General features: G+C 37.4%; 1 protein-coding gene across 1 annotated transcript in view; it reads right to left on the reverse strand.

Annotated features, from left to right (window-relative positions):
• The window catches only part of dchs1a (dachsous cadherin-related 1a), a 100,187-nt gene extending 84,739 nt beyond the window's left edge, over positions 1-15,448 (reverse strand). The window contains exons 1-2 of the mRNA XM_039671121.2: positions 15,109-15,448; positions 951-2,759 (exon numbers count right to left, since the gene is read on the reverse strand). Of these exons, the coding sequence (XP_039527055.2) occupies positions 951-2,738 (1,788 nt within the window). The 5' untranslated portion in view covers positions 2,739-2,759; positions 15,109-15,448. The remainder of the gene's footprint in view (positions 1-950; positions 2,760-15,108) is intronic.
• Between the last annotated feature and the right edge of the window lie 9,461 nt (positions 15,449-24,909).

Consider the following 24,909-nt stretch of genomic DNA (forward strand, 5'->3'; position numbering starts at 1 on the left):
ATTCCGAACTTAAGTAATACCACTATAAACTTCTAATTTTACTCCCGGACCTCCCACTTGACCCTATGCAGCTCCTATTCTAACTCTGTAGCAGAAAGCAGTCAGTCAGTCCCAAAATCTCTCCCAGGCACGATCCTCCCTCTCTCCGGAGAAACCCCAGGGCCAAGTTCCCGTCTGCTGGGCCCTCTGTCAGCTCGCTGGAGTGTGTCTCAACCCCCGCCAGCACAAATCCACCACAGAGAAAGCATTAATGTGCCTTCACTTGATATGTGACCATGTGAAATTACACGTTTTGATTTACTAGGAAATGTATTACGAGCTTTGTATTTGCCTGTGGAGAAACTTATTAGAAAAACACTTTGAAGTCCCTGTACAGACATTGATAAAACGCAGAATGTGCCTTTTATAGTAAGCAGACAACAGGGACTAAGAATTCTTGGCCAGAAGAGACCAAAGTCCAAACCTCAACTGACCCCGGCTCGCACTTTATCCAATGTCATTTTCACATGGAAAGTTAGGACCGGTTCTTTGTAAATACCAGAACCAGAAGTCTTTTGCCTTTAAATGTGCACTTATCTGAACCACCTTACACAATACAGAAACCCCACTGAGATAGTGTAAGAACAGCTAGTAAAAAACAATCTCCCAAAGGCCAAGGAGAGTAACTCCCTACTGAAGTAGTCCAAACCAAACAAAGCTTACTTAAGCTCACTCTTCAATATCTTACAATTCATAATGCTGGTTTCCAAGTCAATTTCCTAAAACGACTGTTTCCATTAACTTATTTTACACACTTTAAAAGCGCAATCTAGCAATATGTCTTCAATATACACAAGTCATTCCACAGTGGGGTTTTCACACAGGTCATTCTTTAAAATACCCCAAAATGTTGCATATTAATCAGTATAATACAAATTCAGCATTTGAAGACAAATAAATTATAGTCCTACCTCCATGAAACAGGTCCCTGCAGCGGCATTCTCCTTGATGGATGCATTGTAGAACTTGCTGCCAAACACAGGTTCGTTATCATTAATATCCTGTAGGATCACTTTGACCACAGCTGTAGAAGACAGTGGCGGTCGACCCCTGTCAGTGGCAACAACAGTTACACTCGGTATAGGGTCAGTTTCATAATCTAGCTGGGTCAGGGTGGTGACAATACCAGTAATTGCGTCAACACTGAACCAATCTGAATGAGTTCCTTCAGTCTGTAGGATGCGGTACTGAACATCCCCGTTGGGTCCCTGGTCTTTGTCCCGTGCTGTAACCTGTACAACAAAACTTCCTGGAAAGGCCACCTCTGGAATAACCTGGGTGTATTCCTGCTGGTCAAACAAGGGTGGGTTGTCATTAACATCCAAGACCTGAATGGTAAATGAAGACTCTGCCCGTAACGGAGGGGTGCCAGAATCTGTGGCCATGACTCGGAGTTCATAGTGGTCTTGCTCCTCACGATCAAGTATCTTATCCACGCAGATGAGATAAATTATGCTGTCCTTGGTGGTCAAAGCAAACTTTCCATCACCCCCCTCCAAAGATACATTCACATTGGCATATTCTCCATAATCAGGGTCCGTGACTGAAATCCTAGCCACATACTGGCCCGGCTGTGCTCCTTCAGAGATGTGTGGCGAACCATCCTCACTGAGGAAGATGATGGTCATGGTGGGCTGGTTGTCGTTGTAGTCTCGCACCTGGATGGTCACAAAGGCGTTGGTGATCTCCGGTTGACTGGCATTGTCCCGAGCCTGTATCACGAGCTCATGAACTCTTCTCATCTCAAAATCCAAAGGCTTGTTTACAGTGATAACTCCAGTTCGTGAGTCAATGACAAAGTAGCGATCAGGATCACTCTGTCTTCTGTTGATGTCATAGAGAACCAAACCATTGTCACCTTCATCAGCATCTGAAGCAAACACCTGCAGTACATTGTTCCCAGGTTGAAGGTTCTCGGAGATCATCGCATGGTAACGACTCTGGTTGAAGACTGGGGCGTTGTCGTTGATGTCCTGCACAGTCACGTCCAGGATCATCTGTCCTGTCCTCTTGGGTGAACCACCATCAAATGCTTCCAAGAGTAGAGTATACGAAGATCTTGTCTCTCTGTCCAAAACCGCATTGACCACCAAATCCAAGTAAAGGACTTTGTTTGATCCTCGTTTGGTTTCAAGAAGAAAAGCTTGTCCTACATTTCCATCCGTTATGATGTAACCTTGCGTAGTGAGCTGGTCCTCATCTGCATCCACAGCCGGATCAAGAGGAAACTTGGTGCCTATGGTTGTCTGCTCTGGGATTTTAAACGTGGCTCTTTTTCTAGGGAACACTGGTGCGTGATCATTGATGTCATTGACTAAGATGGTTACTTCTACTGTTATACCAGTCATGGTGACTGCTATGAAGCTGTAACGGTCCCGTACTTCTCGGTCCAAGACCTTTGCTGTTTTTATGATCCCTGTACTCTCGTCGATATCCAGATCGGTGCCGACACCTGTACCCTGATGATCTGAGATGAAATAGTGGGTTGCAATCATGTCAGGTGGGAGGCCAGCACTGATGTCACCTACTACAGTTCCTGCAGGCTGTTCCTCATCTAGTTGGAGCTGCAATGTTCCTGGTGCCATAGATGACTGGATGGTCATGAGGTGTTGTGCCACATAGATAATCACCAATATCCACCACTTCAAAGTCCTGTTTTGATGCAATGGATCCATAATTGTCCTTCCTTCTCTCTTCATTGAAATTTGTTCTTAAAAAACCTGACAGGACAAATGGAAAAGGACATCAGTTAGAGACACAAACATAAGTGAACTAAGAGAAAACAGTCCAACATTATCAAAAAAAAAGAAGAAGCAAGCATTACAGAAAGATGGATTACACAAGCAGGCTCGGTTACAGCAATGACAAGAATGCTTAAGTGGCTTTCCACATGTTGCATGGGTTCTCTTTAAATAATACAGCAGCACACCATGCGCACACATTGTTCCTGCATTTTACTGTCAGCTAATAAGTCAAGACGTTATTGCAACAGCTTATGCGAGAAGCTTCTCTAGCCTGTACTAAAATAAAAAGAAATTCAAAGTCTTATTGTTTTAGTCAGTTTGTTTCTTTCGATGAACAGATCCTTTGAATTTTGTTAATATTCCATCCTGTTTGATTATTTTAGTAAATTTTGCCATGTATTTTAGAGAGCTCCAAGCTTGAAGCCCTCATTGAAATACTCAATACATCAACTCTCATTTCTTTTGAGGTGTAAACTTAAGGAATGTTCTCCTACAGCAAAATATCAGTGCAGTGATGGACAGGAGCTTAAAATAGAAACTGTGGCTAACATGAGTCCCCCCTTTTTTAGTAAAACTATACAACTGCAACCCACATTGATGCAAAAGAGAGCCAAGAGTACCCTTTAAAGCCAACTCCGTTTTAACCCTGTCGTGTATTAATGCCAACACTAATGCACAAAATGAAGCTAGAAAAATGCTGGTGGGCCAATTCTAATATATTAAAACCACAAAGGTCTCCTCTGAGTGTTCCTCCAGCTCCTTTTTAAATTAGCAATTCCTCATCCATAAAATTGTAGCTTGTGGACCTGCATACTATGACGACCTTATTGATGAAATTATGATACAAAATCTTTTATAGATGATTCCTGGAGTAGAATCTTTCTGGGTTCAAATGAATTATACAAATTCTGTAAGACACAGCTTAAATATGTATGCTTGTTAGAGGAACTTGACTCATCTAGGCCAGCTTTTCAAGTAATAAGGATCTGCACAGCAAAAAGGAGATGGAATTTAGAAAGTTATGAGAGAGCTTATTATCCAAGGAATAATGAACTGAGTGGTTTTCTGGTTCCATTTGTGGAATAAAAGTACTACAGGAAATTTGTATTCACATCCAAAGGTACAACTGAAGCCCATATTTGACTACCTTTAACTAAATCTCTTGAATCAACAGATCACATTGACCCGCTTTATTTACAAAAGCAAGCTAGACAGAGGTTACCCGTGCCTTTTAGATTTAAACAAATATATTTATACACACACACACACACACACGCACACACACACATACATATATATTGAGAGAGAGAGAGAGAGAGAGAGAGAGAGAGAGAGAGAGAGAGAGAGAGAGAGAGAGAGAGAGAGAGGCATGATGACAAAATGAGAACATGAGCAGTTTTAAGATGAGCCTGTCACAATCTGCACTACCAAAAGCCACAAAATTCAATGTCAGGCAAAGGGAAATAATCATGTCATTCTCAATCACTGCAAAAGAAAACTAACTTCACAATAAAATTATTTACTATAAACCACAGAATTTCACATTTTCATAAAGTAAATAAAAACAGATTCACAGGAAATAGTTTGCTCTGTCATACAGTAGGAATCAGAGAGGCTCCCTCCGGTGGTGGACTCCAGCTATATATTTTTTCCCTTCTGCAAAATTCTAATGCTAATTATTTATTATATTTTCACTCTCTACCCCACAGGGAATTTGTTTTAAGTAGGCAAGTATGTCTCAATGTGTGTGTAGGTTTAACTTGATTAACTTCAGAATAACTGGTGGTGTTGAATCTTGCACACAGCTGCACATGTGGTTAATCTAAAATGTGTGTGAATGAGTCTGATGATGCAGGTGTCCACATAAAAGTGCGTGTAAGCGCCAGTGTGTGTGAGTCAGATCAGTGCGTGCTGTGCGCCTCATTGCGGTAGTCTCTCAAGTCTGTGGTAGTGACAGTGTGTGTGTGTGTGCCTGAGCGACGGAGCAGACCAGGAGGGCTCCACACAGTCTGCCCTGCACCCTCTCTGGCTTTGCTGCATTGTAATTGGGGTCTGCTGGAAGCCTGCCCTGTGCATATGGGAATCCAAAGCTAATTTCAGTCTGTCAGCATCACAGGGACTGAGAAACACACACACACACGAGCAGGAACACTCTCATATGTTTAAGAAAGTACAGGCAAGCACACACACACACACTCACACACACATACACACAATACCTCCAACGTAGATTATGTGCACCAAACCTCTAAATACAACGACCCTAAGTCTTTGTGTGTATGTGTATGGTCTGGGTAAACCCTACGTTATGGGGACAAAATATCCCCACAAAGATGGCAATATCCGAAATCCCTGTCCTTGTGGGGACATTTTTTTGGTCCCCATGAGAAAAAGAGCTTATAATCATCAAGTGATTTATTTAGAAAAGCTAAAAATGCAGAAAGTTGGCTATGATGGATAGGTTTAGGGTTATATACAGTTTGTACAGTATAAAAATCTCTATGAAATATCCAGGCACATATTACATAAAAACTCAACGTGTGTGTGTGTATGTGTGTATGTAAAGTATAGCCTATGTATACATAATATGTGAATTCTATTTAATTTTGTTTAATATGTGAATTTTATTTATTAGGCCTAGATGACAGAGTATATTTTAAACACACTGTACATATTCACTTTTTCAAAATTAAAAATTTGACTGTGGACGAAAATATGATTTGTTCTCCAGACATTGAGGCGATGTCCAAAACATTGTCAAAGGCTGAAAGCAAGTTACACAGATGTGTTTAACGGGCACTGCCACTTTTACTAACGGCTGGAGCAGACCTCCAAAGGGCTGGACATGTACCACAGCAAACGATATTTTGTCCAAGATAAGTTTCTTAATCTTGCATTTAATGCCTCTCAATTCAATAACATTTCTCTCTCCTTAATATAAAGGTTGACTAAAACATTATCAATAAAATTATTCATTAATCATAGTAAGGTGCATACAGATAAAACCATTCAAGATGTTGGTCATAAAGTATATCTTAATATTTTGCTACTTTTTAAATAGCATGTTAGAGGTGTTACATCACTGTTTCTGACTTTCCATCTTTGGGCATCTTTCCAGTGCTCTGGGTCATATGTTTAACCCAGACCACTTTATATAATAAAGGGCTCATGGTTTAATTATAGAAAATGGCCCATTTAAAGAAAAATGAAAACACTTTGTGTGAAAGGCAAAGTCTATCCCTTGACACAATCTGACACAGATGAAGTGAAAACAAGTGTGCCCTAATCTAATTTACAGAATGCCCACAATAACATTTAATAATGGTCTTCAAGTTGTTCACACCTGCTGATTCCAAGCTCCTCAGGGCAGTTTTGTCCTTTTTCCATTCCAAAGAAGAGAAGATAGCAGGTTTGTGGGTATCTAGACCACTAATATTTCTGACCAAGTGTTGCAGCCTTCCTCCATTAGCCAGAACTTTCATTCCACACAACAGTTCCAAAGATCTGACAGAGCAGAAAACTGGAGTTAAACAACCCTAAAGAAGCTGCTCTGTTAAAAGCTGAAACCACTTTGGCCAAGACACTGGGGATGAAAACAACCACAGCTGGCCAGACCAACACTGATCATCTATCACTCGATGTCCAAAAACGTTTTCCCAACCAGTGGAAGACGTCCACGTTGCTCACGACACCTCAAACAACACTCACGCTGGAAGACTGTAATAACTGCAAACACGGCTTTAAAGAATTATGTTTTTTCTGAAGTACATTTTGGTTAGATTGAGAGGGCGAATGAGGTAAAGACAATAGATCGGCCCCTTCGGTGTAAATGATGAGTGAGAAAAGGCCCTGAAAGCCAAAAAGACCTAAAAAGGAAACACCATCAATCTCAACATTGGGCAACTCAAATATTTCCATTTTAAAACATGTTTAGTGCTGGGCCAAATGAACTTCACGTTGACTATCATTTGATCTCAAGCAAACATGCTGTCACACTAGGATTATTTTCCTAATATTTTATTGCTTTACAAGATAACCAAAAGAAATCAAAGAAAACAACCAACCTGGCCAATCGTGATCAATTCCAATAGAACTTCTGGGTGTTTGGGCAAATCACTCAGATCCAGTGAAACTTGGCAAGAGAAGCCTCATGTTGAAGCACTTATCCACAATAATGGAGTATCTTAAAGATCTGCAAACACCACCCACGCACACACTGCGCCTATAAGGGTTGGGAACCAAAGACCGATTCTTATTCAGAACCGGATCCTTATAAAACAATGATAATAATAATTCACACTGTAAAAAAAATAATATTTTCAAGATTTTTTTTCTTTTGTCAAATCAACTTATTTGGTTCAGATAACTTATTATTTTAAGTTTCTGATGATTAAATCAATCTCCTTCATTGTATTAACTCACTTTTTCCAGTTCAATCAACTTAAAATTTTAAGGCAACCGGGTTACTTAATTTTTTAAGTTAAACCAACAATATTTTTTACATTGCAGGAACCGACTACTGAATGAATGAATCTTTTAGTAAATAAAATACAAATAGTGCAACCTGTGTAGTCTGATTCAAAAACTAGTAAGTCTATTGAGTTGATTCTTTGCTGAAGCGAAAATCATACAGCAGCACCAGTACACTCCAATTCTAAAACAAAGTAGTTTTTTTCCCAAAAAGTTTACTTTTTTAATAAATTTGTGTGAAAATATCTATTCCTTGCAAATACTATTCGAATCGTGAATATAGCTGTAATGGAACCAGAATCATTAAGGCAAATCAAACAATCGAAGTACTTTGAAAATGCGGATGGGATTCATTAAATGCATTTCAGTGTATCCCATACATTGATTTATTTGTGGCGGCCGCCATTGCGTTTAAACTTAAAAAAATCGAAAGTGCGATAAGGCTTTGTGTCCTTTTCAAAAGACTGTCAGTTTGTGCTGCGCAAAGAGAAGTTTATTGAAAGGATTTCTGGTACAGGATTACACAATCCTCTATTCCAGACTCTAAAAGATACAAACTAGATATATACAAAGAAGTGAGCACTTTCCTCACGTGATCAGCTCGGCAGCATCTCAGTTCACAGTGAATGAATGCAGTGAACTCTATCTGTGAGTTTAGCGTGCATTTGGAAACACAGCAGGCACCAGTTACGCATTATTTTCACATTTGTAATAAGACGCGTTTGTAAATTTGTTTTATGCCAAAATAAAAGCTTGACTTTTGACGGCAGAATTAAAAACTCACGTGTTTAACTCTTTCAAGTGTTGAAATTTGGACAAAAGTTTTTCAGTGCATTTGTTTTACAATATATGGCTATCACTGTCATAATAATGATAATAAGGTATTCCTTATTATTCCTATGTAGCTTGATACAATATCACAACTAAAAAGAGGTTTGAGACTCCTTTATAGTTCAGGTACAAATTCAATTTGCACACTGAATATGGGTACCAAACTGCACCAGATTGATTAATTTAAATTTGTACAACATTTTTGCCTTTAAAACAAAAGTACAAAGTTTTCAGACCCTAGAGGGACCAGGATCCACCCACCACAGATTCACAAAATGTGGGAAACTGCATTTTGCTCCACCATCCCTTTACCTTTACTCAATGGTTGAGCTGATCCCATGTTCTCAGTACAGTAGTCCAACATAAGCCACGGTAGATGTGCACCACAGAAGCTGGTGGGAAAGAAGAAAACCACCTGCAGGCCTCAGAGACGTGCGACGGTTAATCTATATCAGATACATTTGTGCCATGGGGAAAAAAAAACAAGGCCCTATCAGCCATGGTTTGGCCAGCATTTAGGATGTTCTGGCTTCAGGGGACCATCTTTTTCCCACACTCTCCAACCTGCTGAGTGTGTTTGTGGAAATGTTTGTGGAAGAGGTCTGTGCGCTGAAGAAAACAAAGAACCACACGTGCTGCTGGGTCCTTTGAACATGACACCAGCTGATACAGCTTCGGTTACGGTGCAAAATTGGAAACATCTGGCTGCAGCAAGCGGATGAGTTCAGTACAGAGTTTATGAAATTCGCTGTGTGTAGTTTTAACTGAACACAGACTGTACCATCCCATTTGCGGATCATTTCAAAGAGTATAGTGTCCGGTATGCCTGTTGCCATATGGAGAACCATATATATATTTGAGTTGTTGTACCCACAGTCAAACAAATCCATATCAGGTTGAGACGTACAAGGCATAGCCGCAATATTTTGTCTTCCTCTGTCCCTCAGGAGATTCAAGTTACGCCTATTACAAATGCTATTTTGACAGTTATCCATTTTATGTTTATGTACCATCTTAAGCTAAGTCTTTGTCTCTTGGAAAGACAGCTACAAAATACATTGTCATCAGATTTTTTTTGCACTGATTTCTGAGGCTAATCTGCAGAATTCCACATAAATCAACACGAAACAACATTCACAAACCATTTTACTTTCGAAACCTGATATATTTCATGGTGGAAGTGAATTTTCAACAAGAAAAAAAGCTGAATTAATTAGACAATCATATGAAGTCATATCAAATAATGAGAGACAGCCTATTAGAAGTTGGGTTGTATATCTTTGTAATTCTGTTGATTTGACTTTGAATCATTACAGAAAACATGTATTTGACTTGGCTCTAGAAAGTACAACACCATTTATTCATCCTGGTGTTGTTCTATTGGCATATGCCCTTCTTTCCTTTATGGACCACACAATGGAAATTTTTTAAAAAATGTATCGCTCACGCATCATTCATACAATGGCAGAAGAGCGACCAGCATCAAGCTTTTAAAAAAAGACGTAAAAGTATCGCAGAATGATCCCTTTAGACACGTGCCATATTCCAAGTGTTCTGAGGGTATACGATAGTTTGATGGAAAAAGTCACTTTTTGTATATTAAAGAAATGTAATGTATTATTTAATGAAATTCCTGATCTTGGCCATTGGTCTTTTGTGCACGGCTATGCTCCCAAAAAAGCACACAAGTTGTGAGAAATCAAGATTATCAAACACACGACAAGAAATACAGTCCATGTACCCACATTCTTTGTGTTTGTCGTAACAAAGTTATTGCCTGTCAACTGTTATCCTGAACAGACTGTCATCAGACAAATGGAGTAAAAAAAAAAGTACACGGATACTTGCATTTCATGTCATGTAGGTTATTTATTAGTCTTGATTTCTCACAACATGTGTGCTTTTTCTGGGCAAGGAGTAGTGAACTGCGGCTCTAGTGGATTCTCACGAACGCACACGTTGCATAACCATGAACAGAAGACCAACGGCCAAGGTCAGGATTTTTCGTTAAAGGTGCATTATGCAACATTTCAAGTTGAAAATACCCATTTTTCGAACCTATACATGCTTAAACAATTGCCTGATGGGCTGAATGAGGCCTTCTCTGATCACTGCGATCGCTTCTATAATCCTGTACAGTAAAATAAATAAGAGGGATTCGGGCTCGAATTTGAGAATGGGCATGACGTCATGCGAGTTCACGCTCACCTGGCTATGTCTGGCAGGTTTGTGTATTCGCCACCATTCTCCGTATCAGAGAAGACAACTCGTGCGACAAAACTTTAGTCAACTTTCGACAAAAGTAGAAGAAGAATTCAAAGAGAAAGGCTAGTAGTTCTTTCCAAACCCCAAAGCAAACTCCACGTAAGACAAAGAAAATACAACTTATGTCTAGTGCCAGGCGTCGGAATAAGACGAGAGTCAACATCGGGACGTCTTTCAACAAACGGAGAGATCTCCGGTCTGCTCTAGGGCTCAAACAGGATCCTATACAAAGTAATAACTTATTGTATATTGTTTATGAACATGATTCCATTGTATTGCAATCATAAGTGGATACAGTAAACACATAAAACAGTTCAACATGAAGATATGGCAACAAAAACCGAAGTTTTCTACTACCCCCGTTTCCTCCCTCACACACACATAAGTATGTAATTTACTCAAATGCCTTTCGTTTCATATATTTACAATGAGTTACAGATTTATAACTTTATTACGTCTGAAGACATTATGACCGTAACAAAAGATTTGTGCGGCTGATGCTCCTTTGGTTATGAACAGCTCGTGCAAGGGTGCGTGTGCGTGTGGTCTATGAGTGTGCACACCTCTGGTTGCAGTTTCGCTTGTCGCCAGAGGGGGCGTAGTTCTGCGAAAACGCAGATACTTGCACAATGTACCTTTAAATAATACATACAATTTCCATTTGTTTTTCTCCAAACCCTCTCGTATACCCTCAGAACACTTGGAATGTATGGCACATTTCGCATGGGATTAAACATTTCGCATATTTTTAAAAAGCTTGATTCATGCTGGTCACTATTCACTGCCATTTTATGGACCAGAGCGAACAAGACATCTTTTTTTATTCACCTTTTGTGGTCCGAAAAAGTCAAGGAATAAGGCATTAGAACAACACCAGGGTGAATAAATGATGACTTAAAAATTAGGGGTGCACGATATATCGGCCACTATATCGGTATCGGCCGATATTTGCTCATTTTTATGTTATTGTTATCGGCCCGATAACAAAATTTGACTGATATATTAAAGCTGATAAATAATGAATTATTTCCTTCAACACTTGACACCTGAGACACTTAAGGTGCGGACTGTTCAACATGATTGATCTTAATTGCTTGAAATATGATTGAATTCAAAAAGGAAAATAAAGTCAAGTGCAAAATATCGGATCGGCTACATGAAATTATAATGAGAACATTATAATTGTGTTGGGGAACAGATTTTAATTGTGAGACTTTTGTTTTTGCAATCAGGCTTTCAAAAATTATATAAAACTTGGAAAAATTTGATTTATCGGCCGATATATCGGTTATCGGCTTTCAAAGAATTATCGGTTATCGGTATCGGCCAAAATGTTCATATCGGTGCATCCCTACTTAAAATAATGAGTAAATGACTGACATAATTTTCATTTTAGGGTGAACTATCACTTAAATAAAAATTGAAGGGCAGCGTTGATAAGTTGATGTACTCTTGAATGCTTGTGTGTGTGCGTAGCATGATCTCCCATCTCTGTGTTTCAATGAATGTCTTCATGCCATAATTATTAGGCATGCTAAGGGCAACAAACATGGACTGTATAGCTATGAAAAATCCCAGCCACAGCTGTTCATAATCATACTACAGTTGTCATAAACTATACACTTACTACAGTGGCAGTCCCCTTAAAAACAACCAGCAACAGGGCACAAAGACATTTTTCAGTAAATACAAGAAGGTCACAAACTGACCCTACATGGCTTTATAGGACATGTGTATAGACACACCACCCTTCAGAACCTAATGAGAAATGCAGACGAGGGGCAAGAGCCCTCTGGCATTCAATCTCTGCACACCACTCTGGAGACCAGATGCTGCAACTGCTTACGGTTTTAGAGCTCCACCAGAGACCTGTAAGGATGAGTTTAACTACACCACAGCAGAGGTACTGGAACTGTCTGATCATCAGAGAATCCTTTCCTGAGCCAAAAGGATGAGATCAAGAGTGATGTAAAGTTGTGTGTGACTGCACAACGACCCCGCTTTTTTCCCCCACAACATCCGCATGGATCTCAGCTCACCCGAGACAGTCCGAGGTCAGGGACGGAGCTGAGAAATTAACAGATCGTCCATTGGGATGAGAGTCTGGTGACATAATCCCTGGAATGCCTTGAAAGCCCTTCAGCATTCGATCTGGTTCTGCTCTGTCTGAGGGTCAGACTTCAATTCTGCTGCTATTTTCTTAGCAAACTTTATACATTTCGCTTAGTCTAGAAACTAATAAAAAACGGTTCAAGCTCTAAACCTTTCCTCAGTCCGGCTTGCTCCAGATTCAACTACACTTCCTGTCTAGCGCAGTCGCCTTCTAGTTGTATCTTTGATTTATTAGATTCTCAATGTTTCACTGTGGCTGTTGAATCAAACATGTTGTTCTGATTTAAACACCATTATAAACGACCTGATGCAGTCTGCTTATTTGTGTGAGGAACACGATTCATTTTCACGCTCATGACTTCACCTGAACAAACTGAAACATGAATTAACTTGTGTGCGACTTGGATTAACTTATGTGATGAATTAACTTGGGGTGTAACTGACTAATCTTATGGATAGATCCCAAAACCGTGAGTGCGAACATGTGGAGTTTAGCAAACGGACGGTGATGGGCGGGTCGTTATAATCTAATAGCCTCAAAATTCAACGAGAGAGGTGGAAACAGTAGCTTTATATCTGCAGTATTGCACTGGCAACCAACGAACCAGAGAAATGGAAGTCAACTGAGCTGAATGAGTGAAAACAACCTTATTATCTTGATGAATATTAATTATTCTCATCCTCAGAGGGAGATTTGGAATGCGGTCTAGATGAACCCCAGCCAGTCGCCAACACAAAAGCACAGCACTTCTCTACGGCTAACAAAAGAATTCCACTGATCAACCTATTTAAGAGGAATGTCTTGCAAGGAGAGAAAATCTATATGCTCTGCCATGTCAACCAAGTTAAATAAATGACCACTGGACATCTGCCCCTGTTATTCTTCAACTGATTTCCTCTGAGGTCCAACACATTGCCAAAAAAATAATCTGAGATGCACGGGCCAAGAAAGGTCAGGCTGTGGATGACATTAATAATACATTAAAACTGTAATCTAATTGGAAATTTTGCATGTGATATAGTGGATGCAACACTTTTATTTGTTGAATTTGAAATCTGATACATTCATTTTGTAGGGATAATTCTTTAGTTTGATAAGTAACCTTCCGTTTTCTATAGACTGGAGGCGAGATTTATAAAGCTCACCTCTCAAGGTTTTCACAGGCTGCCACAGCTGCTCCTCTGGCATTTTTTGTGTTCTCTAATTCATTCTCAAACGCAAAGAACTAAAGTTATGCAATACACAAATCACCCCCTCAGTGAAAATAAACGTTTGGGAGGATTTTGCGGCCTGCACATGGGTTACACCAATACAAGGCTAGATTAAAAACAGCAGTGCAGAATATACAAATAACTGTAGCTCAGTGGTCAAACTGCAGCAGTGAACCACAGAAAACCTCTTAACTAACCAACTTCTACTGTCTATTGTGATTCATGGTTAAGAAATATAATAGCTCTCTTAACTTAGTATTGATATTAATATCAGCTGCATTGTGACAGACAGTCATTTTAATGCATTGATTAAATTAGCAGTATGGTGAAGGTCTGATTCATTCCAAGAATTTTTTTTTTTCTAACCTCCATTTTTTACCCCATCTACAAGAAACAAAAACAATGCATGCACTTCCACTTCAGAAAGATTACAATGACAATCACATTTACGATAACCATACAATACAACATGTACAATCACCATAACCATCATAAATCTAAACTAGATGCAAACAACTGACCTGAAGATATTAAGCACAACAAATGCAATGTACACAAACAAAGTCTGAATTACAACTTCTTCCTTGACATCTCAAAGATCTCCCCAAAGCTTTGGATTGCACATGAAACACTGCAGTAAAACTAAATGCATGGCCATGGACTAAACTTACTACAACTTCAATAAGCCTGATTTCAATGTCTATTGCAATGAGAAATTCAAAAATCTTTGTTAATATGACCGGTACCCAACAAGCACAGCGACAGAATTTGACATTATGCTTCCATTCTAGTCCAAAAAGTATACACTGCAAGCGACTATGGCAGGCTGTGTTAACATGTATTCCTTAAAACTCATTAATACCTATCTTTAGGTAACTTTTAATTTAATAAATAGTAAGTAGTCCAATTGCACATAAAATCTTGAAATTTTTGTACCGATAATATATTCAAATTGTTGACTGGACCGTTCCTATTTCTAGTAACTAATCATGAGGACTTGTTCTTTAGTTAGCCTATCAATTCGTTATCTATGCCTATTCTTATACACTATCGTACACTAGGGTTTTTTCCAATTTTTAGGGTTTTTTTTTTTCTTCAATGGCTTTATTTAAAACTGCTATTTGTGACAGTACAACTGGAATAGTTATGGAACTGTCAAAGTTAATAAGTAGCAAGTATTGTCCAAATAGTATCCAAATTAATAAGTGTCTTATTAGATAGATTGGGTAACTATTGGCTTATTGGGCTATTTACTAAAAGACAAAATATAAGTATTTGTAACATCAAGATAGGCCTATAGGTAGTAGTCAATTTTCAGGAATAAATGTTAAAACCGCTTGCCATAAGCGCGCGCGTTGACCAAGATGATAGCGTTGTAGTTTTGTCGCTTAATTGTGTGATTTAAATTCAATTTAAATGTCGATGAAACACTTACATTCATCTGTTCGTGCTTTTCAATGAGAGAGATCCAGTCTGTTTCAACGTTCAACTGCAGGAAAACCACCCAAAAAATAAATGTCGTTTAAAAAAAAAAATCCGTTTTAGATTATATCCATCTTCCCACAAGTTAACTTTCGCGTGCCACAATAACTTCCACTAGTATATTTCCAGTTTTTTTGTATTTCCCCTGTTGTTGTCAAGCTCAGAATAGCCTACGCTGCACCAGTTCAAAAAGGCTCTGTCCTCCGAACTGAGCGCAGCAAACAGGATGAAATCAGTCCGTCAGCCTCGACAACAGCATCCAACTCCAGAATCCACACTTCCAACACACGCTCTCAACCTCCTGGAGTGAAACTCGACACCAGCCGTCCCACTCCTGCGTGAATATTCATGAAGCACGTGCAAGAGCGTGGTAATAGCGTGACCTCACCAAACGGGGGCGACAGCGAGCCAAAACAATGTGACGTGATTTGCTCAGACTTTGGTGCCACCAGTCTTTTTCAGAAGGAATTGAATCTATCTATCTATCTATCTATCTATCTATCTATCTATCTATCTATCTATCTATCTATCTATCTATCTATCTATCTATCTATCTATCTATCTATCTATCTATCTATCTATCTATCTATCTATCTATCCATCTATCTATCTATCTATCTATCTATCTATCTATCTATCTATCTATCTATCTATCTATCCATCTATCCATCTATCCATCTATCTATCTATCTATCTATCTATCTATCTATCTATCTATCTATCTATCTATCTATCTATCTATCTATCTATCTATCTATCTCCTACCTGACAAACTTTTAATTTAACTTTTTAGTACTGTTTATTTGTTCAGAAATATTACCAGTGACGATATTTTAGCTCACCTTCTGTGACCTTCTTCAATCCATATTATATAATACACAGTCATGACAAAAATAAACACACACATTCAAAATAGAAAAAATGTGTAAAAAAGTAATCTTGATATATCTGTCAAACAGGTTTGCAAATTGCAATGTGGTCTGGGTGAGAGCGAGCGAGCGAAAGGCCAAGACAACAGTCAGGTCATGTAACTTCCTCCCATCTGGTGGTTGTCTAAGAGAAGCATGCTGAACGCCCTGGAGGACGTTTACTTTCATCTGCTGCAGAGCTGGAGCCATGACCTTGAATCACTTTCTGACCTTAATCAATCCTATGAGACAACAAAAAGTACAATCCCTTTGACAGAGATACTGGCAGAGTACTCCTAAAGACCTTGCACTTTCACTGCACAGAACCTACTCAATAGTTTCATTGGTGCAAAACACCTTTACAAATATTTTTGTCAATACATCCATCAGAAATATATTTTAGCCTCCTGTAGCAAACCTCACTGCAGGATGATTTCTCATTCAGTATGTACTAAGAAAATAAATCATGGAAAGTTACATTCATCTTATTTAAACCATAAATTGACAAATTTTGTGCTCCATATATTACTGTAAAAAGTGATCAGTTGACTTAACTTCCATTGGAAATCCGTTGGCTTAAAATTGTTAAGTAAATAAACGTCATACTTAAAAAAAAATGTAATGTGGTAAAAAAAAGTTTGAAAAAAAGTAAAGTTCACGTACCATAATTTTTTCAATTAAGCATTACATTTATTTATTTAATTTTAAGGCAACGGGTTTACTCAATTTTTTTTTTTTTTTAAGTAAGTGAACTCATTCTATTGTAAGTCCTTCAAGAATAAATAACACAAAAGCACATGCAACAAACATTGGTTGTGAATTTGTGCAAAGCCTCTTAAAGAAATAATGGTGCAGTGTTTCATGTTTTTATTTAAACCATGAATGTATAGCCTACATAAATAGTTTGGAATGGAATCAATTAATATTTCATATTTCTCCATTACTAAAAGAGTACAAATAAACCTTGACAATGACTTGAATGCTCAGAAGCGATATGTACTGCAGTCTACATGGTATATCAAGTGATAACGTTTAAGAGCCCATGGGATCACAAAGCCATGCCAAAATCTAGATACAAAAATACATTAGACAGGAGATGAAGTTTTCCTGAAAAATATACTATATAGTTTATTTATATGAAAGGAGTTCAGGGAGAAGACAGGCTTGGCAGTCAGTTAGGCTGAAAAATGAAGAAAAATCTGTCTCATACACCCCCGAGTCCAAAAAACCTGCAAATTTTCATGTGTGCTGATGGGAAAGAAAATAAAGATACAGATGCTCTTCTTTCGGTAGCACATGGCTGAGAGACATCTGACTATTATGGGGACAGGAGACAAGGTCAGAAACTTTTGTACATTTTATACTCCATAACAATATGTTTACTTAGTGGTGATGGAACTATTATCGTATAGAGCTGTTCAGTTTGTAGTTTTATAAAGCTTAGGATAATAAAATAAGTCTGTGGTTTACATTACTTCAACTTTACTGTTTTATTCTACAGCTTACACAATCATTCAACAGTTTGGGGTCAGACTCTTATGCTCATCAAGGCTGCATTTATTTGATCAAAAATAGTTAAATTGTTAAATATTATTACAATTTAATATATTTGAAAATGTCATTATTCCTTTGATGACAAGTCTTCAGTGTCACATAAATCATTCCAATGTTGAGAACAGTTGTGCTGCTTAATATTTTTTGTGAAAACATGCACTGTAAAAAAAATAATTTTTTCTTTTATCAAATCAACTTAAATTATTTATGTGGTTCAGATATCATAATATTTTGAGTTTCTGGTGATTAAATCAATCTCCTTCATTGTATTAACTCAATTTTTCCATTTCAATGAACTTCAAATGTTTTTTTTTTTTAAGTTAAACCAACAATATTTTTTATAGTGTACAGTTGTAACATGGTACAATAACATGTTAAATAGAAAGTTCAAAAGCATTTATTTGAAATATAAATATTTTGTAACATTACAAAAGTTTTTCCAGTCACTTTTGATCAAATTAATGAAATCTCACTCAATAAAAGTAGTTTTTCAAAAATAGAAAAAGTTGGTATACTGTTAAAAAAAAGTTGCTGCATTAAATTTTTAAGTACAATCAACTTGGATTTTTAAGTCATCAACTTAAATTACATAAAACTGAAGTGAGTTGAGTCTTGTATAACATTAAAAAAACATGTAAAACATATAATGTCACAACTTTTTGATCCTATATTGTTTTTAACTTGGTCAAGCATGTAAATGCATCCTGTAGTCCCTGTTAGCATTTACATTATTAAACCATAAACCGTTTCAAAATTCACATTTGCTGTATAAATAGGTGTCATTTATCCCTTCAAGTAATGTTAACCACAGACCATATTATTCCTATAAATTAAAAACTGGTAAGCTCAAAACTCATTTTAAACTCCGAAAGCAACAAAATAGCTTTCCAAGATAGCCTACAAATTGACGTCAACACAGTTTAAAAATGGCCTCCAAAACAGCTACGAACGAATGTATCCGAGCTAACGAACCTATGCCCACAATTTGGTAAACTCTCAATTAAATGTTTACAAGATGACTAAATGTTATTGGGATCTGCAGAGAAACCAGAACATTTGTATCTGGGTGGTGCGGAACCCATCAGGCAAACAAGACCAAGCAAACCCATATACGCTCATTTTCAGCATGTAGTTGATTCATGATGTCTGAGCGACCACAGTCATTTCCTGTTGAGTTCAAAACTGTCATTCTGTTGTATTTATTTGTTTGCGGGTAAATATGTTAAAACCGAGGCGGGGCGGGGTCATTCTTTTACTCTGTATGATTCAGATTATGACTTTAATGGCAGTTCGCACACTACACTTTGCACAATGAGGTCATGTTTACAATGTTTATTACATGTCAGTTTGATGCATGAAAGAAGGGAGGGTAATGGGTGCAGAGAAAAGTACTTTCAGTACAACGTCTTTGATTTGACCGAATAAAATGAAGTGGAAATTAAAACATATAATTTAGCAGACATTTATCCTAAGCAAATTTACTGTAAGTCAATTGCAAACACAGTCCCTCTGAAGTAATTTGAGGTAATAAAAGTCTTAGTTGTTGGCCTAATAATCACAAAATAAATCCCCACAAGCACTGCACAAAGCGCTTTAATCAGAAGAATTCAATCCAGGCCCTCTGCTGACAGGAAAAATAAATAAATAATATAGACTTAATATAGATTTTTTAGATAGATTGTCACACCAATTTTAATTTCAAAGCTGAACCGTCGTAAACAGGATACTATGAAAAACCGAAAAGATTCGTCAGTCTAACGTTGCCGCCAGCAAACTACAGCAAGATACAAAACACACACTGAAAGATTAATCTTACGTTGGAAATGTTTACGGTCTGCACAATGCTAACACTGATTAGGATGATCTATCAGGGGAGCATATGTAGCCAACATGTCAGAGAAGTAGTGGAGACGGCCGGGCTCTCGTGAATCTGCACAACTGTCTCGAAGCTTTTGTGTAAACCACAGTTAAGATGCTTTGAACACATTGCAATGTCACAGTCATTCCTGGAAAAAAACATTTAAATGCCCTTCCACAAACACATAAATATAAGCTAATTCCTTATCAAATGTATAAAACCAATTCATATTCAGCAAGAATTCTTTGCTATCTGTTTAAATGTGTTTATATTGGCTGATTTACATTTCTTACTGGTTGTCAACAACATTTTTCCATTGCCATCTTGTTTTTTTTTTTCAGTAAGGAATCCAAACAAACTCTGTTGCTTATTTCGAATGTTCACATCTCATGCTTTTATCACCCAAACATCGAGACATGCAAAGCAAAATTGTTTGTTAACTGAGGGATATTGCCCGTTTTAGCTTATAAACCACTCGAGTGGAAAAGCCAGGTAATGTTTTGAAGGATCTGCCGCAGTGCTTTGTGGTCAGTCCTTTGGCCACATCACACAATCACAGATTTGAAATTGCTCCATGGCTATTTCAGTGACAGTGGTCTGAATTATGCTGGTGCGCTTTTGCAAGGGTAAGTTGTGATCGGTGGTCTGGCCTATTGATTTGTGATGATATGCTGAGAGATTTATTACAAGGCAACATGAAAAGTCATTTCGCTAATACATTTGGTCAATTATTTGAGTCTTGTTATCTCGCTGTTCTTGGCTTGGGATGTTTTTTTGTTGTTTTTTTTACAAATCACAAAAAGTTCAAATGTCTGTTTAAAAAAGGCCTCCAAAGCACCTGCTAGTCGAGTTCCTTCACATAACACCAAACTGTCACTTACCTCATTCAAACTGGCTCCCTTTACTGACTGTTTTTCTCTTCTCTTGGCCAGTATCCCTGCAGTCCACAGCACTGGCGGGTGTGTTTGAGGCGACTTTTCATGAGAGAGTGCCTGAAACCTTCCCATCTTGCTGTGAAAACACAAGAGGTAGATTTAGATGTCACTTGTGAACATGTACAGAAAAGGTAATGGAGAAATGTTTAAACATATCAGACTTTTTAACAAACAGTTCAGTTTTATTCTTTTTAATATTACCTTAGAGAAAATGGTCCTTACATGCTGTTTGAGGCCCTTATTTGACGGCTCTTCTGTCTGTTTACACAATCCCCGTCATATCAGAGAGACACATCCCTGGCAATCTCAACAGGTCTCTCTGCAGTGATTTACAACTCTGTCAAAATACTGTAGCTTAATTGATGTAATAGATACAGTGTGATCCAGACAGGCTTGATCTTGGTTTATATTTCATTCTTTTCTAACTATGCGATAATGGAACGCACCAAAGTCCTGCCAAGCACGTATTGCATTCAACCGCAAATAGATGTTAAACCTTAAATAGCGGGGCATACTGTCACAATTTCATCATGTGCTTTTCAGCTAAATGTAAATAGGTAAAACAAATATGAATCAGAAAATAATTTATGAAACATCACATGTGGGTAACACATAAAATAAATAAATGAAAATATATGTAAATCATTATATTCAAAATAGATGTGATAACTTTACTAATATTATAATATAAAATATAAAATTGAAGTTTGTACAAAAATGTAACAAAAAAATTACGGTTACTATAACAAAAATGTACTAAAATTTAGCAAAGCAAAGCAAAACAAGTCTAGGTCAAACAAAGCAGAGCAAAAAAAAAACTGCAAAGCAAAACAAAATGCAAAAAACAAACAAAGCAAAACTAAACAAAATAAAGCAAAGCAAAACAAAACAAAATGGAAAGCAAAAAACTAAACAATACGCAAAGCAAAACAAACTGCAACATGCAAAGCAAAACAAAATGCAAAGCAAAAACAAAGCAAAACTAAACAAAAATAAAGTAAAGCAAAACAAAACAAAATGGAAAGCAAAAAACAAAACTATATGCAGAGCAAAACAAAATGCAACACAAAAAACTGCAATGCAAAACAAAATGCAAAACAAACACAAAGCAAAACTAAACTAAACAAAATAAAGCAAAGCAAAACAAAACAAAATAGAAAGCAAAAAACTAAACAATACACAAAGCAAAACAAAATGCAACAAAACAAAAAGCAAATCATATCAAAACAAAAAAACAAAACAATGCAAAGGAGAACAAAACAAAGCAAAGCAAAACACTGCAAAACAATACAAAACATGTGTAGCTGGACTTTTAACTCACAACTGAAATATAACTATTATTAATATTATTAAGAAATATAAATTAGTATCAAATTATATCTAACTCAAAACATTACTGAAATAGCCAAGTGTGACATATAGCCCCAATGCTACTGTCGAAACATAAAGCATACCATTTTAGTAACAAAGACCAAAAAAAAAAAAAAAAAAAAACAGCCAGCTGCAGTTTGTAGCCTACCTAAACATTATTTATGATGAGGAAATTTGAGCTTGGGTCCATTATTTCTACATACTAAAACCAGGAAACACATATTTAAACAACAGTATGGTGGCCTGGGTAGATAAAAAAGGCAACACCTGCCCTTTTATCTTTACATTAGTCTTAAAATGGGTCTAAACAGTGTACTGCATTCATCCACTGATTGAACATAAATGGTAGATTCCATTTTTAAGTGTAAACAACAGCCATTCAAATGTATATTTACAACCAAATTACCAAGTAATGGAGTATGTGTGTGTGTCTGCATGTGTTGACAAAGTACATTTAAGCAGGGGACAAAACCTTAGCCAGACCCCAAACGGCACATGGGTTCACAGCTGGCTCAAATCAAGGGGAAGCATATACCAGCCCTCGTGTCATCTTTTTGTTCTCCGTCTTTAGACGAGAACACTTTTACAGACTCCCTGTTTAGTGTTGCTTTACTTTGGCTCTAAAAATTGAGGCACTAAAATTGAGCCGCCGTATTTTCTAAAAGCCATTACCGGGGTAAATACATATAATGAATGACAAATGACAAGTAATCATGAATAGACAAAGACTATGGGATAAAAAAAGGGTGGGGTGGCTTAAAAGCCTGAATATTGCACTTGAATACTGTTATTTCCAGATGCAGTTCATGATTAAAGCAAATCCTCCATTCTGACCTGAAGGCCTGATAATTTGACATCATTTTGCGAGTGTTGCGTGTAATATTTAGGTATGGATTTGATTTGTAGCAGGATTAAAGTAAGCAAAGAACAGGGTAACACTGCTTGTTTTCAATGCACATGGTGCAGAAGTGCTTTAAAATGTCCTGGCCTAACATGAGATTAGTTTGCCCACTTTAATCAAGGGCTAAATGTTTTGCTAACCCTATGAGAAGAGTGAACCAAAAGCCTGCCAAACCAAAAATGTTCCAGCAAACATGAAGGATAATCAAAGTCATGTAACAAATGGCATACGACATATTTTGTCTTCACTGGTTTCTCAGACCTGAAGAAAATATTCCTACTGTCCTTAGGCCTGATCTCGGCCCCTTCTACTTATTCCAGAAAAACAACTAACTTCATTATTTTATTCTTAGTTATCTTGGGCTGTTGAAACAGGAGAGAATTATTGTTTCCTCGGCGAGGGCCAGGCTAGGGTTCAGTTACGTTTGGATGAAGATGTAGAGATCGCCATTTTTACAAACCCACGAGGGCTTTGCATCACTTCAAAGCGTGAGGCTTATCGAGTATATGAATCAAATGGCCCTTCCTTATTTTGTTAAGATATACAGTAGGTTAATGCAGAACAAATAAACAAACACTGTAGCCTGCTGTTATCAATTTATTACAAAAATACTTTTTCCTGTATGTTTTTCTTTCCATAAAAAAGTATATGACATTGATAACACTTTACAATAAGGCTTGATTTGTTAAGATTAATGCACAAGGTATAACAAACAACAACAAAAACCTTAAGAGCATTTCTACATTCTCTATACAAATAAATGTGTAACTTTTCAAGTTGCATGAATTATTATGAATTAATTAAAGTCACCATGAAATCAAAATTGACCATTCTTTTTCTCTATTTTTATGAAATATTAAAATATTATAATTTATCTGGGTACACTTTATTGATTGATTTTATTTGTGCCTTTGTGATATTTAGTCAAAATAACTTCCACTCCCTTTTCTCTGCAACTTCTCTTCTCTGATGACCTATTACTGTTATTCACATGAGATGGACCAATAACAAACCACAACCATCCAACGATCCAATCAATTCCACATGGACCAAATCAAGTCCCGCCTTGAATATTCGAGAATCTGTTTCACTTGGAATAAATAGGGAAGAAATCATGCCAACTTTAATTTATTATTTTTAAAAGAAGCCTCTTGATCAGCAGTACAGTAAAAACTGTGGTAATATGGTGAAATATCATGATATAAAGTAACCAATGTAATTAAATCCCCATTAACAGTTTACGAGTGTCAGGTAAATTACACTGGTTCTAAAACAATCTAAGAAACTAAATGGAGACAAGATGTTGATTAAAGTGCATTTGTTTCTATTTTGTGCCTCTCACTTAATTTGTATTCTAGACATTTCTCTCTCTGGGTTAGGATTTCTACAAGACTTCCATCTGTTTGTGCCTAAATGGATTGCAGAATTGGCATTACAAATGGATGCCTGTTATCCATGTTGGATGATCATGGAAGGACTTCGACTGATCTTTCCCACTATTGGCTCATATAATCCCACCCTACCATTTCAGTCATTGTCTTCTCTAGTGTTCAGTTGGCTGGACAAACAAACCTCACAATATCTGACAAGGCAAAAGGAGTGTTTCAGAATCTGCAAGATACATCATCCAGATGGCTGGGTTGATTCGGTGCAACTATATGCTCTTGATTACCACATGAACAATGCCATCATTATGATGAACTAACTTGGCCAAGTTAATAGCCTACCGTGAAGAGTTCTGTGTTTTATTTTACTCTTGAATTGTAAACAACGACCATGAGAATGCTGTGAAAATATTGTCCACATGTCTTTGCTTTGTATTGAGGATCTAGAAGTCCTTACTGGCTGATATCACAGATCTGATCATGAGCCTTCTTTCTTTTCCAGAATTCCATAAACAAAACACTAAGAACTGGTTTCTAACTGGTTCTTACATTTTATTCAGGAATTGGAATAAACTGGCAGAGATGGTCTTATTATTGGTATTGTTATGAGTGTCTTTAGGTCTGGGGTAGGATTAGGGTTAGATAGCGTCATCTAACTGACGTTAAAGGTGCGAATGTTGACGTATGGTCAAAAGCGTCAGTTAGATGACGTCTTGGGATGAGAACGGGCTGAAAAAGCTTAACGACTAACTGGGACCATGTGTGCCTTGATAACCAATCAAATTACAGCCTTGATGTCAGTGGCTGCGTCTAGAAACTTAGACTTGTTGCCTCACTGCCTT

The sequence above is a fragment of the Pimephales promelas genome, chromosome 16 (genome assembly GCF_988280905.1).
Source record: "Pimephales promelas chromosome 16, fPimPro1.hap1.1, whole genome shotgun sequence".
Taxonomy (NCBI): Eukaryota; Metazoa; Chordata; class Actinopteri; order Cypriniformes; family Leuciscidae; genus Pimephales; species Pimephales promelas.